General features: G+C 37.6%; 1 protein-coding gene across 1 annotated transcript in view; it reads right to left on the bottom strand.

The window, feature by feature from the left end:
• The window catches only part of LOC124605510 (alanine--glyoxylate aminotransferase-like), a 115,859-nt gene that overhangs the window by 31,336 nt on the left and 65,824 nt on the right, over positions 1–18,699 (bottom strand). The window contains exon 3 of the mRNA XM_047137247.1: positions 17,627–17,792. Coding sequence (XP_046993203.1) covers positions 17,627–17,792 — 166 coding nt within the window. The remainder of the gene's footprint in view (positions 1–17,626; positions 17,793–18,699) is intronic.

The raw sequence follows: 18,699 nt of genomic DNA, 5'->3' as shown, positions 1-18,699 counted from the left end.
AGTGTGTTAAAATGCAGGGAGACTATGTTGAAAAATGATGTTAATTTTCTGTTTGATTACAATAAAATTTTATAACTACTTTGCAGATAATAACTGACTTACCCTCGTACAAGGATAGAATAGTGATACATTTTCTTTCTGCATAGCAGACTGGAGTAGTCTGCACAGGTGGAATGATGCATGGTGCCAAAACAAGCGAAGATGAAGGGTATGGTTTCTCAGTGTCCCTATTGGTATTTGATTTGCATATTGAAGAGTCAGTGAGGGAAGTAAAGGGTTACCTCGATGTAGGTGTTCTTTGTCACAGACAAGAATTTACTGCGACACAGTCTGCTGGTAGTATAGTAAGAGTTTCTGAAAATTGACAGGAATTGAGTGGGGAGCATTATGAAATGGAACATGTGCCACATTATGGGTATAATATGATAATATGTAAAAATTAAACTGAGGTAACAGTGTCTGCTGCAGATGGATTTGTTGGATGGCTGATGGTTGAACTTGGGGAAAGAGACCCTAAAAGAGATTTTTGAATGAAGTCATTACCACCATCTGACTAAATATTTATTATTAATTTATTTTGCTATCATGATTTTTTAACTGTTAAGCCATTTTCAAGTGCAAACATGAAAAAACCAATAAATATGACATATCATTCAGACATGCCCTAAATCAAGGAAAAAACATTAACATAAAAGATGTGTTTCAATACTGCTATCTTGAAAGTTGAATGGACAGAGAAAGAAGATGCAAGAAAAAATGTAGTAGCATGCAGGACTTAAGGCAAAAAGACTTTATGTAAAATGAAACAGCACTTATCACCAAAATTATAAACCCTGAGATCAGAAAAAGATTAATGAAAACTATAAATTGCATATTGCACAATGAATACATTGTAGAAGGTATCAGATTGTGGGCAGTGATTAATAAGGGGATTCACTCATTGTGTTTGTGTAAAATAAATATGACTGATCACTCACATTGTTGTGGCCAGGTGCAATGTGATCCACAAGTAACTTCTCTCTCGAAATTTTTAAATGGTCAAAATGAATCCATTGAAGATTGCTTAAAACAGGATTTACAGAATGCATGAAAATATTCCTCCACATTGAAAAAGTGATAAGTACTTGAAAAAAGAATAAATTCAAAAGAAAGTATTATTTGTAATTATTTCCCTGATCCTAAAGAAAAGATCCATTCAAAACCTCATGAACCTGTGTTGACATTATTCACAGCAAATACTAACAACAAGTGCAGGAATCTGTTATCATATAGGCCTACTGAACAATTAAATGTTGTGAATGTGAAGTTTAAGTCTGCCAATGACGAAAAAATCAACCTCAAATACGTGAGCTTAACAAGTAACCTACAGTGAAGAATTTTAATGTCAATTCAGTGCCAGATAAAAGCGAAATATGTATATTAGGTGATAGGCATGCCAAAGGAGTAGCCAGTACAACGATAGCTATGCACTCTCGCTACAAAATTACGAGTGTTGGAAATCAGGTTACAGTTACATTCTCAGCAAGTACACCAAGTCCTTTCATCCTTACATGTATTTTTTCATCATTACTAACCTTACAACAGGAGTGGGTATACAATGTAAAAGGCACGTTTCTATATACATAACTAGGTCTCGATTGGGTCTTAGCATCTATTTCACAATGCCAGGTCTTGTAAGCGATGACATCTCGGTCGGCGAATGATTCCAATCTAGGTAGAGAGGCATTCTCACATCAGATGATAGTGAGAGTAAACCAACCACTTCCAGTACTCCCTGTGGCAACATCGAGACTGAAATTACTCGACATCCGCGGAAAAAAATCGGACCCTTCAATATGACACTTTGTGCACTTCCATTTGTGCCAAGTTTATTCTCCAGGCTTATAATGTGTTTGTAGACAGGCATGGCTGTGGCAATGTCGAGACTGAAATTAACTCGACATCCACAGAAAAAAATTGGACCATTCAATATGACACTTTGTGCAGTTCCATTTGTGCCAAGTTTATTCTCCAGGCTTATAATGTGTTTGTAGACAGGCATGCAATGGTGACACTGATGATACACACGTCGATGAGGCATAGTGCTTCAATGCTGTTGCAGATATAGCTCACAGTGGAATGATTCTGCTGGCTGCATTGGCCGCTTTTATACTGAGCTGTGAGGGTCAGCGCGGGAGTGTTATCCCGTATGCATGCTCTAGTCGTACTAGGAGCACGCGTACCCGCGGGCAAGCCGGCCCAGCGGATTGCATCATGCAGGCTCGCAGGCACTCAGCGGCCAATGTGGCACTATGTTTTCAATTTTTTTCCAATTGTTGCATCCTTGAGCCCCCGTTGACCAGATGTATGTCTAGCGAGTGGCGGGTGACACTACAGATCAGACTTTATTAATAATTATAGTACAGGGTTCCATCACCAGTTACAGCTACATTCTCAGCAAGTACACCAAGTCCTTTCATCCATACATGTATTTGTAAAGTTAATAATGATGAAAAAATACATGTATGGATGAAAGGACTTGGTGTACTTGCTGAGAATGTAACTGTAACTGGTGATGTAATCCTCTACTATAATTATTAATAAAGTGTGATATGTAGTGTCAGCTGCCAATCGCTAGATGTACATCTGGTGAACGGGGGCTCAATGATGCTACAATTGGAAAAAAATCAAAAACATAGTGCCACGTTGGCCGCTGAGTGCCTGTGAGGCTGCATGATGCAATCCACTGGGCCTGCTTGCCCGCGGGTACGCGTGCTCCTAGTATGGCCCTCACAGCGGCTAAGTCCATTATCAGTGCTCTTACGTAATCAAGGCCATGCGCTCAGTATAAAAGTGGCCAACATAGACCAGTGGAATCATTCCGCTGTGAGCTATATCTGCAACAGCATTGAAGCACTGTGCCTTGTATCATCAACATCGCCATTGCATGCCTGTCTACAAACACATTATAAGCCTGGAGAATAAACTTGGCACAAATGGAACTGCACAAAGTGTCATATTGAATCGTACGATTTTTTTCCACAGATGTCGAGTTAATTTCAGTCTCGACATTGCCACAGGGAGTACTGGAAATGGTTGGTTTACTCTCGCTATCGTCTGATGTGAGAATGCCTCTCTACCTGGATTGGAATCATTTGCCGACCGAGATGTCATCACTTACAAGACCCTGTACTATAATTGTTAATAAAGTCTGATCTGTAGCGTCAGCCGCCAATCGCTAGATGTACATCTGGTGAACGGGGTCTCAAGGATGCAACAATTTGAAAAAAATTGAAAACATAGTGCCACTTTGGCCGCTGAGCACCTGCGAGGCTGCATGATGCAACTCGCTTGGGCCGGCCCGCTAGCGGGTACGCGTGCTCCTAGTACGACTAGAGCATGTGTACGGGATAACGCTCCCGTGCCGTCCCTCTTGGCAAGACTGTGAAAAACTGTGAACAGTTAACAAAGAATTCCTCTGTCTGTGTCATAATAGGTGGGGCAAATGATGTTTATCACAATGAAAGCCATCATGCGACAAGATCACTCGAAGAAACTTTGGAAAAACTCTCACATATAAAAGTTTTCATGCTTAGTGTTCCACATAGGCATGACTTAATAAGTAGCTCATGTGTTAACTTAGAAATTAACAAAGTCAACAGGAGAATAAGAAATCTTTGCCGTAGTTTCCAACAGGCTACCTTTATTGATGCATACAGCATGGAGAGAGGTCACTTTAAAAAGCGTCATATGCACAGGAACACACAGGGAAAGGAAGTTATGTGCAAACAAGTTTCAAATGCTATTAACTGCAACACAGCGGAAGGTCATGCTGTAATCCCTCTGCCAGTAAGCTTAATAACAAAAATGAAGGAAATGAATGCATTAGAAGTTTAAGTAGCTAGATGCTCAGATGATTCAGTTTCATCATAAAACAGAGTTAACTCAATGGTTACATGTACTTGAGAAGAAATTGCAATTGAAGAAGAAAAGGCAGCAGTTTCACCCTTTGAACCTACAGCAACACTACTTAAGCACCCACCTACATGCAGTTCATCAAAAATATCATCGTCATCAGAAAGGCCAGCTTCAACAGCAGTAAGACCCCCAGAATCTACAATAACAGCAATCTTATACCCACCTACAAGCAAGTCAATAGCTTCATCATCTTCAAGGGAAATGACAGCATCAGCTCAAGGTAAATCAACAAGCAAGTCAACATCTTCATCATCTTCAGTAAAGAAGGCAACATCTACTGAAGAAAAATCAACATCCTCACAGAGAACAGCGGGTAAACGTAAAGTTGTGTGTTCTCCTCATCTGAAGAATTTTTTAACCACAGGCATGAGAAAGAAGAAACCACCAAAATAGGTAACAACCTAAACAACTTCTCCATTTTTTATCAAAACATAAGGGGAATAAAAGACAAACTAGAACAATTAGAAGTTAACATAAATGACAAAAACTTTATGAACAATGCTCAGATTTTATGTTTCTCAGAACACCATATTACAGAAGGAATTGAAATGTTACATATAGACAATAATAGCCTTGCCACCTACTGCTGTAGAGACAGCATGGGAAAAGGTGGAGTAGCTATTTTCATTAAAAATAACTTTTGGGTCTGTAGATCTAAGGAAATATTGCATTGACCAACTGTTTGAAGTTTGTGCAGTAGAATTGACATTAAACAGATCAAAATTAGTAGTGGTTACAGTCTACAGGGCACCAGGAACCAGTCTCACAGTCCTTATGGTGCAGTTAGAATTGTTACTATCAACCTTATTTTTTTAAAAAAATAATGGCATTATCTTACTTGGGGACTTTAATGTCAACTTCACAATCAAATGCAACAACAAAGTAGAGCTCCAGAATTTGCTGTTTTCCTACAATCTTACATCAGTGGTTGACTTTCCTACTAGGATCACACCTGACTGTCGATCTCTGGTAGACAATATATTTTTAGATGTAAGTTTATACCAGAACTTCACTGTCACCTCGATCTTAAATGGCATATCAGACCATGATGGACAGCTCCTCACTCTACATGACTTCAGACCTCTCAAGAAAACAGTCCCATTCTGGAAGGCAATGAGACTTATGAACAAAGAGTCCCTGGAAATTTTTAGCTGTTACCTGTAGCATGAAGACTGGAATTCAGTGCACAGAATAGATGATGTTGATACAAAGTTCAACGTATTCATAAATGAATTCCTATCCTGCTTTGAAGAAGCTTTTCCTAAAAAGTTTGTTAGGAACAAGATTTCCTCATCCTTAAAGAAGTCATGGATCACAAAGGATATTAGAGTGTCATGTAAATGTAAGAAGGAACTTTATATTGCAACCAGAGGGTCCAGGGTCAGAGAATTAATCAGCCATTATAAAATGTATTGTAAATCTTAAAGAAAGTTATTCAGACATCAAAAGCACTGTATTATGTAAAAGAACTTGATAACTCCAATAATAAAATGAAGACATCTGGCAAATAGTTATCAAGGAACAGGGAACAATAAAAAAAGGCCTGTAGAAAACTTCAAAATCAAATTTGAAGTGAATCTTCTGCAAAATCCTGAGATCATAGCTGAAATCTTTAATAAACACTTCCTGTCAATGTCTGAGCAAATAGGCTGCAAGGGAGAATGATGCCTTGACCTTTTTGCAAACTGCTGTCCCTAACAATTTCATTCAATTGCATATTAGGCCTATTACAGTATTAGAAAGTGAAAGAACAATTGCCTCCATCAAAACCAAGAACTCCTGTGGAGTAGACAATATTTATAGTAAATTGTTAAAACAGTATTGTACACCTGTAAGCAGTATACTGTGTCATATTTTCAATGCCTCTTTGCAACAAGGAATTGTTCCTGATAGACTAAAGTATGCTTTCGTGAAGCCTCTCTTTAAGAAGGGGGAGAAAACTGATTTTACAAATTTCAAATATCTCTCCTGACTATGTTTTCAAAGGTACTAGAAAAACGTACGTATTCTACACTTTTAGAACACCTACATACATTCAATATTCTTAGCAAACATCAGTTTGGTTTCCAGAAAGGTCTGTCAACTGAACAAGTGATATATGCCTTTATTGATAAGGTTTTGGAATCTCTAAATGAGAAAATGGTAAACCACCAAATACTATTACTAAAGGCAGACAAACTAGGAATAAGTGGTGTAACAAACAACTGGTGTCAATCATACCTGACAGATAGGAAACAGAAAGTAGTCTTAGGTAAGTCAGACAATTTGTGTGGGGGAATAATTTCATCAGAATGGAGTGCCACAGGGCTCTATTCTTGGTCCTTTACTGTTCCTGTTATTTATAAATGATTTACCTTATTCTACCATGATACAGTGTAATTTTATCATCTTTGCAGATGACACAAACATAATGGTTAATGATCATAAACGGGAAATGTTGAAGAGTCTGTTAATATTATTCTCATAGATTTAATGAAATGGTTTACTTCAAATGGTCTTTCACTAAACCTTAGTAAGACAAATTATATTCAGTCCATCCCAACTGCCAAAACCGAGAAAGAAATGGCTGTTAAATATGCCACACAGGTCATAGAAAGAGTGGAAGTCATGAAGTTTCTGGGCATGAAGATTGACTGTAGAGTAAACTGGTCCCATCACATTTTAGATCTTTACAAGAGACTCGGCTCTTCAATTTTTGCAATGCGGATCATCTATGACAGTGCAAACTTAAGCATTAAAAAAGCAGCATACCATGGTTACTTCCATTCTTTGACGGCATATTGAATTGTTTTCTGGGGAAATCAACCACTTGCAAAGAAAATATTCATTGCTCAGAAGTGTGTTGTAAGAGTGATGTGTGGTGTAGACGCTAGATGTAGTTGCAGAAGTCTATTCTGGAATCGAAATTCTTACAACTGCTTCTCAATATATATATTCACTTATGTGCTTCATAAGTAAAAACACTGATATATACAAATGTGACAATGAATACCATCACTACAACACAAGGAGGAAACATGATTTCCACACTGAAGATAAAAATTGGAAGGTTATCAGAAGGTTGTACAGTGCTCAGGTATAAAGATATTTAATGCTCTTTCTCCAGAAATCTACATTTAAAGAGCTACTGAGGCAATTTCTTTTAGCCACGTCATTTTACAGTTTGGAAGAGTTTATGAAATGCAGTGAGAAACTGCCTTAAAATAAAATAAGATGTATTATCACATAAATTGAACATTAAGCTATACAATCTTGTCACATATGTAATTCTTTTAGTATTAACTGCTTATATTTAACTCTCTGGGTTATATGACCTTTTCATACTTAATTTACTATGTTTTATACTTTGCAATCTGTAGGTCTATGGTTTTTCATTTCATCATATTATGTTATGGATTGTTGTAGTAGTTATGTAACTTTCTAATCTTTACTTGTAAACATAGTGTATAAGTACTTGTCATTGACAATGTAAAAATTTACACACACTACATCCCTGTGAATTTCTTGCAGTTGGATCCATGGTGTAAGAAATAAATAAAACAAAATAAGCATAGCTTTGTAAGGGTGCATAAAGAAGATAAGTGGGAAGACAGGGATGACACAACTAATAGTCTTCGGAATGTGGTTTTATGAGAGACTATTGATGACCAGGCAGACAAACTGAGTAAGGAATGAATATGTTCTGTAATGAGTCAGTGATAAATCGTGCCTAACAAATAACATGATATATCAAAGGGAGTGAATGATTGGGCCACATTACAGCATGAATAGTTACTGCAAAATGTACTTATGGGGATGGTGGAAGTTAGAATTACTGTGGCAGAAATAGTTGTAAGTATCTAAAACATATCACTTCTAATGTATGATGCAAAAGTTATGTTAAAATGAAGAGGAACATGAATGGAAAACTGCACTAAAATAACTGTGAGACATAACTGAAACAACAACAACAAAAATGTCAAGTGAAAGTGTATATTGTGCAGTGTATTATGAAAATATTTGCTAAATAGGAACTCAGTAAGAAAAGATTCAAGAAATAAATAAATGGCACAATGTTTTGCTTTATTCATGGCTCAGAAAATTTTAATGAACATCAACAAAATTACAAAAAGGGGCTTAAGAGTCATGTTTATATGCTGAAGTTAGTAGAGGAATGAGTTACAGACTTGTGCAAAAATAAACCAGTTTTATTCATACTCTACTGACAACTAAGAAACTACTTTCCATTGAGAAGTAAGTACATTATGAAGCTATAAGCACACCCCTGCTAATAAATCTACAAAATATATAACTATAAGACAAAAAAAAAATGTTTTGCATATGTCTAAGACTTTCACAAACAATGGACATAAAATGACACCTAATTCTACAAGTTATGCTTTCAGTAAGATTCCAATATAGAACTGTAAAATTTAAATAGTATACCACATTTAGATTAAAGTAGAAAACCTTCCTTGTGGGATGGTGAATAAGAGTTCTTCACAATAATTTAGGAACTTTCACTGTAATGTATTTGTTACTTGTATGTACTGTTGAAAAAAATGTGTTTTAATTTTTTAATTTCAGTTCTTTACAAATTCTTTTACAAGTCTTCAGAAAATTAGGTAGGTACTCACTTCATGGTCAAGCAGCTTTGATTCACACAAACTCAAAGAATCTGAGAAATAAATAGATATTTTTGTTTGTAAAATATGGGAAGCGAAATGTAGTTGAATCTGAGAAATACATAGCAATTTTTGTTTCAAAAATATGGGAAGCAAAAGATAGTTGAATAATACAGTCATAATTTAGATGAAAGAACATTAATTAAAACTGTTATAACTGTTTAATTAATGGCCATAATTCTAATTGTACAGAATGTGTCAGTGACAGAAAAGGAACAAAAATTGGTAGGTGAATATTTCTATATCTACATGGACACTCTGCAAGACACTGTACAGTGCATAGAATAAGGTCCATTGTACCAGTTTGATTGATTTTACATTGTATTCCATTCATGTATAATGTGGGTGAAAGTTATTGTTTTTTATACCTCTTTATGTGCCCTAATATCTTTTACCTTATTCTCTAGATCCCTGTGCAAGATATACATTTCAGGACAAAAATATGGAAAGACCACAAGAAATGCATGCTTGCACATAAATTCTGATGCTAACCAAGCCTGGGGGTTGCACTGTTGTATCTTAGCATGAACAACACCTGTGCAACATGCTCAATATGTTAAAATGTCAGTTATGGTCAGAACACTATTCTGTTCAGCTGCAAGGGCATTATGTTGGAGCTAAGTGAATTTGAACCTGCACTAATTCTTGGTGCTCACATGATGGGAGCATTCATAACCAAGGTAACCAACACGTAATGTATTGCGAATACATAGAAAGAAGGATCCTTTATTGTATGATTATATGATAGCAGAACAAACACTGGTAGCAGTGATTTCTGTAACATATCTGGGAGTATGCGTACATAATGATTTGAAATGGAATGATCATATAAAATTAATTGTTAGTAAGGTGGGTGCCAGGTTGAGATTCATTGGGAGAGTCCTTAGAAAATGTAGTCCATCAACAAAGGAAGTGGCTTACAAAACACTCGTTTGACCTATTCTTGAGTATTGCTCATCAGTGTGGGATCCATACCAGGTCAGGCTGACAGAGGAGATAGAGAAGATCCAAAGAAGAGCGGCGCATTTTGTCACAAGGTTATTTGGTAAGTGTGATAGCTTTATGGAGATGTTTAGCAGACTCAAGTGGCAGACTCTGCAAGAGAGGCGCTCTGCATTGCGGTGTAGCTTGCTGTCCAGGTTTCGAGAGGATTTGTTTCTGGATGAGGTATCGAATATATTGCTTCCCCCTACTTATACCTCCAAAGGAGATCATGAATGTAAAATTAGAGAGATTAAAGCATGCACGAAGGCTTTCCCGCAGTCATTCTTCCCGCTAACCATATGCGACTGGAACAGGAAATGGAGGTAATGACAGTGGCACGTAAAGTGCCTTCCGCCACACACTGTTTGGTGGCTTTTGGAATATAAATGTAAATGTGGATGTAGATGTATAGTGTTTCAAGAGGGACTTATCAAAGATTTATCCCACATACATGGAAAGCAGAAAATCAGCAACTGCTAAGTTGCAAGAGAGACAAGAGTGTTTGTTGATTGATTGTGACAGACAGTCACTGAAAAGGAAGAGGACTGGACTGAAAATAAGGGGACGACAACTGCAAAAGACACTGCAGAACTGAAACATTTGTGAACCCTGCTAGCACTAAAACAACATGAGGGAGCTCCATAAGCTGGGGATTATAGGGCGAGCTGGAATTTCAAAACCACTCATCAGTGATGCAAATGTCTGTAACAGAAAAACATGGTACCACAACCATAAAACCTGGAGTATGGAGCAATGAAACAAAGTCATTTGGTCAGGTGAGTCATGTTTTACACTGTTTCCAGCTTCTAGCCAAGTTAACATACCAAGAATGAAACATGGTTGAGGTTTGGTGATGGTTTGAGCCCTGACAATTATGTGACAATTTCAGCTGATCAGGCCCATCCTATGGTACTATGTTTGTTCCTCAATGGTGATGTTGTGTTCCAAGATGACAGAACCCTTGTTCACACAGCTCACATCATTCAGGACAGGTTTTGTGCTGAATGTATTGATGCACCGCCCTTGCCATCACAGTCAATGCACCTCAGTATTATGGTCCCTTTTTGGTGTACTTTGGAGGGAAGGGAGAGTGCTTCAAATACAAGTCTCCTAAAGTCATCCCACAGGATTTTTCAAGAATTATGTCATCATTCTTCCATCGATTCCCAGTTAAGTTCCCCGATCATTTGTGTTGGATTTTCGTATGGGCTAACAAACATGGTATGATCCTAGGAGTTCATCTCTGAGTTTGTTCAATATCTGTCACCATGCCTACTTCATAAGGACTCCAAAAACAGGAACAATACTCTAGAATTTGTCACACTAAGGCCTTGGTCACACAGGAGTGTTTCTCATGCAGTGGCTGGCACTTGATGTGTATTCCCAGGGCATGTGGCCTGTAATTGAAGAAGTGTCTTTATGATCTCTCCATTGGGAGATAACCATGAGAAAAAGATTGAATAACAAATGAAAGGATAATGTTCTACAAGTTGTGGCTAATAGTCATGGTGGCTGGAATGCAGTTGTAGGGGAAGAAGCAGAAGAATTAGTTACAGGGGAATATGGGCTTGGGACAAGGAATGAGAGAGAAGAAACACTAATTGAGTTCTGTAATAAATTTCTGCTAGTAATAGTGAATACCCTGTTCAAGAACCACAAGAAGAGGAGGTATACTTGGAAAAGGCTGGGTGACGTGGGAAGATTTCAATTAGATTATATAAAGTTCAGACAGAGATTCCGAAATCAGATACTGGATAGTAAGACATACCCAGGAGCAGATACAGACTCAGATCACAATGTAGTAAGGATGAAGAGTGGGCTGAAATTTAAGAGATTAGTCATGAAGAATGAATATGCAAAGAAGTGGGATACAGAAGTACTAAGGAATGACAAGATATGCTTGAAGTTCTCGAAGGCTACAGATACAACAATAAGGAATGGCTCAATAAGGAATAGCTCAATTGGCACCACAATTGAAGAGGAATGGATATCTCTAAAAAGGGCAATCACAAAAGTTGGAAAGGAAAACATAAGTACAAATAAGGTAACTGTGAAGAAACCACGGGTAACAGATGAAATACTTCAGTTGTTTGATAAAAGAAGGAAGTACAAAGATGTTCAGGGAAATTCAGGAGTAAAGAAATGCAAGCCACTGAGGAAAGATATAAATAGGAAGTGCAGGGAAGCTAAAGTAAAATGGATGCATGAAAAATGTGAAGAAATTGAAAAAGAAATGAAATGGATATGTGAAAAATGTGAAGAAATAGAAAAAGAAATGACTGATGGAAGGACTGACTCAGCAAAAAGGAAAGTCAAAACAACTGTCAGTGAAATTAAAAGCAAGGATGATTACATTAATAGTAAAATGGGAATTCTACTGTTAAATGCAGAGGAGAGAGTGGATAGGTGGAAAGAGTACATTGAAGGCTTCTATGAGGGGGAAAACTTGTCTAATGTGATAGAAGAAGAATCAGGAGTCAATTTAGAAGAGATTGGGGATCCAATATTAGAATCAGAATTTAAAGGAGCTTTGGAGAACTTAAGATTGAATAAGGCAGAAGGATAGATAACATTCCATCGGAAATTCTAAAATCATTGGGGGAAGTGGCAACAAAATGATTATTCACGTTGGTGTGTAGAATGTAAGAGTCTGGCAACATACCAAATGACTTAGAAAAAACTATCATCCATACTATTCCCAAGACTGCAAGAACTGCCAAATTTGAGAATTATTGCACAATCAGCTTAACAGCTCATGCATCTAAGTTGCTGACGAGAATAATATACAGAAGAATGGAAAAGAAAATTGAGGATGAGTTAGATGACAATCTATTTGACTTTGGGAAAGGTAAATGCACCAGAGAGGAAATTCTGATGTTGCAGTTGACAATGGAAGCAAGACTAAAGAAAAATCAAGACATGTTTACAGGATTTATGGATCTGGAAAAAGCATTCACCAATGTAAAATGGTGCAAGATGTTCAGAATTCTGAGAAAAATAGTAATAAGATATAGGGAGAGATGGATAAAATACAATGTGTAAAAGAGCCAAGAGGGAATAGTAAGAGTGGATGAGCAAGAATGAAGTGCTTGGATTAAAAAAGGAGTAAGACAGGGATGTAGTCTTTTGCCCCTATTGTTCAATCTTTGTATTAAAGAAACAATGGTGGAAATAAAAGAAAGGTTCAGGAGTGGGATTAAAGTTTGTGGTGAAAGGATATCAATGATATGATTTTCTTTTGACATTTCCATCCTGAGTGGAAGTGGAGAAGAATTACAGGATGTGCTGAAAGGAATGAACAGTCTGATTAGTACAGAATATGGATAGAGAGTAAATCAAAGAAAGACAAAAGAAATGAGGAGTAGCAGAAATGAGAACAGCAAGAAACTTAACATCACGATTGATGGTCAAGAAGTAGATGAAGGTAAGGGATTCTGCTACCTAGACAGCAAAATAACCAATGATGGATGGAGTAAGGAGGACATCAAAAGCAGACTAACACCGGCAAAAAGGGCATTCCTGGCCAGGAGAATTCTATTAATATCAAACATAGGCCATAATTGGAGAAAGAAATTTCTGAGAGTGTATGTCTGGAGCACAGCATTGTTTGGTAGTGGGAAAAGTGGAACAAAAGAAACTGAAGCATTTGAAATGCCATGCTACAGATGAATGTTGAAAATTAGGTGGACTGATAAGGTAAGAAATGAGGAGGTTCTGCACACAATTGGAGAGGAAAGGTATATGTGGAAAACACTGATAAGAAGAAGAGACAGGATGATAGGACATTTGTTAAGACACCAGGAAAAGACTTCAATGGTACTAGAGGGAGCAGTAAAGAGCAAAAACTGTAGTGGAAGACAGAGATTGGAATACATCCAACAAATAATTGAGGACATAGGTTGCAAGTGCTACTATGAGATGAAGAGGTTGGCACAGGAAAGGAATTCATGTCAGGCTGCATCAAACCAGCCAGATGACTTAAAAACAAGAGCAGGTAGCCTTTTCACTCCCATACTTTGAGTATACATTTGTGTTGGTCAATAATGTCTAGGATGTTGCAATGCTGTAGGACTTTAAGCTTTGATATCATAAACTAGTTTTGAAGTAATTAAACTATTATATATTGTCACAGAAGGAGCTCAGTAGCACATTTGCTGTAGTGTAGCGGTTATGATCCTAGACTGTTGCATGGAGGGTCATAAGTTCAAGACTCACCTGAAATGTAAAATTTTAATTTCTATATTCGCTTCGAGTATATTCTAGAAGTATCCACAAATTGCAAGAATCATTGTACTGGAATGTTCTGTAGCTTTATGTATACCATATGTGTTCTGGCCGAAGGCAGTTTGCTCCGTGCTCTTGTATGTGCCAGTGCTGTATAAATCATTGTTAAGTGAAGTTAGTGTTCATCATTAATATACTTACACCTTCTTCTACGTGACATTATTCTGGTGGAGATGCTGGGTATTGGAACTTGTGATACTACACATTATCAATGACACAGTGACTTCCATCAGGCCACGACAGAGCTACCGTTTACATGGCGAGAAACCTGAGTTAGAGCTATATTCAACAGATCGCAATCTATCAGAGACAGAGGAGGAAGAGGACATCACGATGATAGCAACTGTGTGCCACCACATGAGACATCCTTCTGGGTTCACTGGTGACAGTGGCCAAGATCCAACCAAACAAGTGGCTGAAGGTATATGAGCGTATAGCCAAATTTAACAAATGGGATGACACTGTGTGTTTGGCTAATGTATTTTTCTACTTGGAGGGCACTGCCAAGCAATGGTATGAGAACAATGAGGACAAGTTCACAGGCTGGGAAGTATTCCAGGCGGAACTGCACAAGTATTTCGGCGACACACAATGACAGAAGTGCTAGGCTGAAGATAAATTAAAGTGCAGAGCACAGCGTCCAGGAGAAACAACAGCATCCTACTTTCAAGACCTCTTGGAGCTGTGTAAAATAGTGGATCCTAGTATGAAGGAGGAAGATAAGGTTGCACATCTCATGAAGGGTGTTGCTGAAGACATGTATCAAGCCCTACTCTTGAAGGAGGTTTTGACAGTAGACGACTTCATAAAATGGTGCCAGTATATCGAGAAAATGCATCGAAAAAGAATTACATGCAAGAAGTTTGAATGGCTTCCAAACATTGTATCGATGTCTGTGATGGAGGAAGAAAGTGATTTCACAAGTGTTCTTCATCAGATAGTGAGAGAGAAAGTTCAGAAGGCACACCAACACGCCGATCAAGGTCTCTGCCGCCGTTTAGAAGCTCCAGCCGATCACCTAGCCACTGCAACTTGTAAAACTAAATGGTGCAACATTCCTCGGAAGTGAGGCCACCAAAGAGGAATATCCTCCACCATCAATCACTACAAAAATGATTGGAAACTACGTTGATATCCTCATGGATGGCTGACCAGCTCAAGCTCTTGTGGACTCTGGAGCATCATATTCAGTCATTTCGGAGAAGTACCATCGCCAGTCGCAGAAAACCATATTTGTTGACAGCAAAACATCTCTGCTGAAGAGGGTTAATGGGAAATATGTAAAACCTACAGGAAGATGTGCCATTTGTGTGGGTATAAATGGCCATACACAGCATTTATAATTCATCGCCTTACAAGATTGTAGTCATGGTGTCATTCTCGGATGGGATTTTTTGAAAGCTTCTCAGGCAATTATACATTATGGTCACTCAAAGACTACGAAATACGAGATGAGATACTGTGGACAGGAAGATGCGCATTCGAGTATGCTGGATGAAGTGATCATTCCTGCAGTCAGCGCTAGAAAGGTAACTGTCATGTGTCATGCCATACATCAACCCATGGATCATAGTGGAATGTAAGAGAAGCATACCACTGAAGAATAACTTGGTCATCCCAGCCTCTGCCATCTCATTTAAGAATGTATTCAGTGAATTGTGGATAGTTAACTGTCACCAAGAACTGCAGATCCTTCCAAGATCCATGTGCATAGCAAACACTGAGTCGTTATTTTACATAACAGCTGAGAATAATGGAAACCTCTCATGCCAAGTCTGTGGATGAAATTAGTGCTAACACTATGAGACGAGATCTTCTAGCTCAATTATCACCAGATATCAATAAGGAACAACAGAGGAAGCTACTTGCCATTCTTCAAGAGTTCTCTGAATGCTTCAATCCACAGGTGAAGAGCAAATTAGAGAAATTTATGGTGAAGCACCAGACTAGCAGTGGAGACCATCAACCAATAAGCAAGACAGCATACCGTGTGTCAGCAACAGAACATCAAATAATTCGTGACAAGGTAGAGAAAATGATGAAGAATGACATCATTCTGCCTTTGCAGAGCCCATGGTCGTCACCAGTGATTCTTGTCAGGAAGAAGGATGGCAGTTGGCACTTTTGTGTTGATTTGAGGAAGCTTAATAAGATAACTAAAAAGGACATTTACCCTTTTCCATGAATTGATGATACACTAGATTGTCTGAAGGGGGCTAAGTTTTTCTCAACCATGGACATGTACTTGGGATACTGGCAAATTGAAGTAGATGAGGCTGATCATTAGAAAACTGAATTCATCACCCCTGAGGGCCTGTATGAGTTTAAGGTAATGCCGTTTGGTTTGTGTAATGCACCAGCAACTTTTGAACGGATGATGGATAATCTTCTAAGGCACCTGAAGTGGACAATGTGTCTTTCTTATTTAGATGACATTATAGTATTCTCAGAGACATTTGATGAACGTATAAAAAGACTTAGGGCCATTCTTAAATGTCTCCAATAATGCGGACTGAAACTTAATTCAAGAAAATGTCTCTTTGGAGCAAAAGAAATCAAAATACTTCGACACCTTGTGTCAAACGATGGTGTGCAGCCAGATCCAGGAAAGGTGAGATCTATAACGGAATTTCCTATTCCTAAAAGTATTAGAGATGTGAGAGGCTTCCTTGGATTATGTTCTTATTACCATCATTTTATCAAAGACTTTTGTATCAGAGCCAGGCCACTCCAAGAGTTGTTAAAAGCTGATGATAGATTTATCTGGGGTGGTGCTCTCTTTAATATAGTTTCATATAATACAATGGCTGTTATAATATAGCACCAGGAGAATAATAATGAAAGTGACATGGCAGTTAAGGAACCGAAATTACATTCAGGAAGAAAAATGCTCAAATCCTATCTCGCCATCCAGATTTGAGGTTCCTTAATTTTCAGTAATTAGTACATCTATACCAAGAGAAACTGCACTTTTGTCTCCCTTCCACATTCTTTTCCAATTAAAGCTTGTAATCTGTCTCCAATGACTCAGTCATTAACATTGTATTAAACCCTAATGTTATTTCATAATTTTGAAAAGTTTATTTTGATCCACCCTTTCACAAAGAAATTTTAAATTTATTTTTCCATTGGTAAGAAGATCAAAGGTTATGAAGATGAGCCCTATAGTGCCAAATTTAACATCACTTATTGGCTGGGAATGAAACTGAAGCAGCAGTTATATCTGGAAGATACTGCCATGCTCATGGCAGTAATGTCTAGTGCTTGTGCTCAGTCTATTTTTGGACATTAGTTTAAGATATACCAGTAAACTATGAAGTGCCTTTATAGTTTAAGTCAAATAAAATTTCTGTGATACAATTTAGACTAACCAAGTGGCAAATAATAATAATGGTTTGCTTCAAAAATAAAACTCACTCTTTGTCAAAACTAAATTGTTTACACTAACCAAGAGGCAAATTATGATAACTGTTTGCTTTGAAATAAAACTCACTCTTTTTCAGAACTAAATTATACATGAACTTCAACTGTTAATGAATCTATTTATCTAATTTTTTAAAAATACAAACAAAGAAAAATCAATGAAATACATTCATAAGAGCTACAGTCAGCAGTGAGAACAATACAGCTATTGTGTAGCAGTAATACTGATAATAAAGTAGAGCTGTACTTTTCTTAATTTCAATCTGATGCATTTCACACATTAGAAGAAAAAAAATTGTTTAGCAAATACATACTTATGACACAGTGGTCCAATATGCTGCACATCTTGAAAAACTCCAGTTGTACTCTCTGCTTGCACTATGAAAAATATCTGTGGCTTATACTTTTGTAATGCATCTTCAATCTCTTTTAAAGTGAATGTCTTTCCATGAGTTGTTTCTATTGTATGTACATTTGCTCCTGAAAAATATAACCATACAGACTTTTTTTAAATGATGAAACTTAAAATAATTATAATACTTTTTCAGTTAAAATTGTATTTAAAAACTCTAAACGAAAGAGAAAATTAAAGTCTAGAAACTATGCTGGGAAAGAAGTGATCAACTTCCTCACCAACTGCTGAAGCTATACTCTATTAACTCATTTTTAACTGACTGAATAAGATTGTGGCCAACAGAAACAAATAACAATCATCCAGTAAAGTGTTTAATATACTGCATACAAAATAAAACTTGTCAAGCTATGCATTGTGGCTCTATTGAGTGATAAAGCTTCTACTCAGAATATGGAAGCTAGATTTCAATCTTTAATTAATTTTCATTACTTCATTACTATATTGACTGCCACAAGGCCATGGCCAGCTACAGCAGAACCTTACACTTGACACAATTTGTCCACCGGCAGCCACAGCAAAGCCTCACACCTGGTGCTGTGGCTGCCTTGATCTGGCAGTGAAACATCCACCACTATGTGTTGACAGTCAATGTGTTAATTCATACACTGTGTTCTGTAAATCCCACCATAAAGGAGAGCCATCAAGAAAGAGAAATGAATCAAGGTTGTACATTAGCAGTCAGAAGCAGCAGATTACTTCTTTGTGATTTGGGGAACACTTGTAAATTTTGTGCATCTATGGCTGGAAGGTAGTAGTTAAGGGACTGATTGGCACATTGGGTGGTAGGTGTGGGCAATGTTGATATTTAGCAAATGATTCTGCAAGGCAGGTTTGTGACATCGCTCGCAGGTGGGAAGGCATGGCCCAGCAGGCACTGCATACAAGTGTGAAGTAATCAGGGTAGCACAAGATACTGACATGCTGTGAAGAACCCATACATTGCTGTTACAACAGTGCCTAGCAACCTGTGTG

The sequence above is a fragment of the Schistocerca americana genome, chromosome 3, assembly GCF_021461395.2.
Source record: "Schistocerca americana isolate TAMUIC-IGC-003095 chromosome 3, iqSchAmer2.1, whole genome shotgun sequence".
Lineage (NCBI taxonomy): Eukaryota > Metazoa > Arthropoda > Insecta > Orthoptera > Acrididae > Schistocerca > Schistocerca americana.
This window is presented reverse-complemented; position numbering and strand designations above follow the sequence as displayed.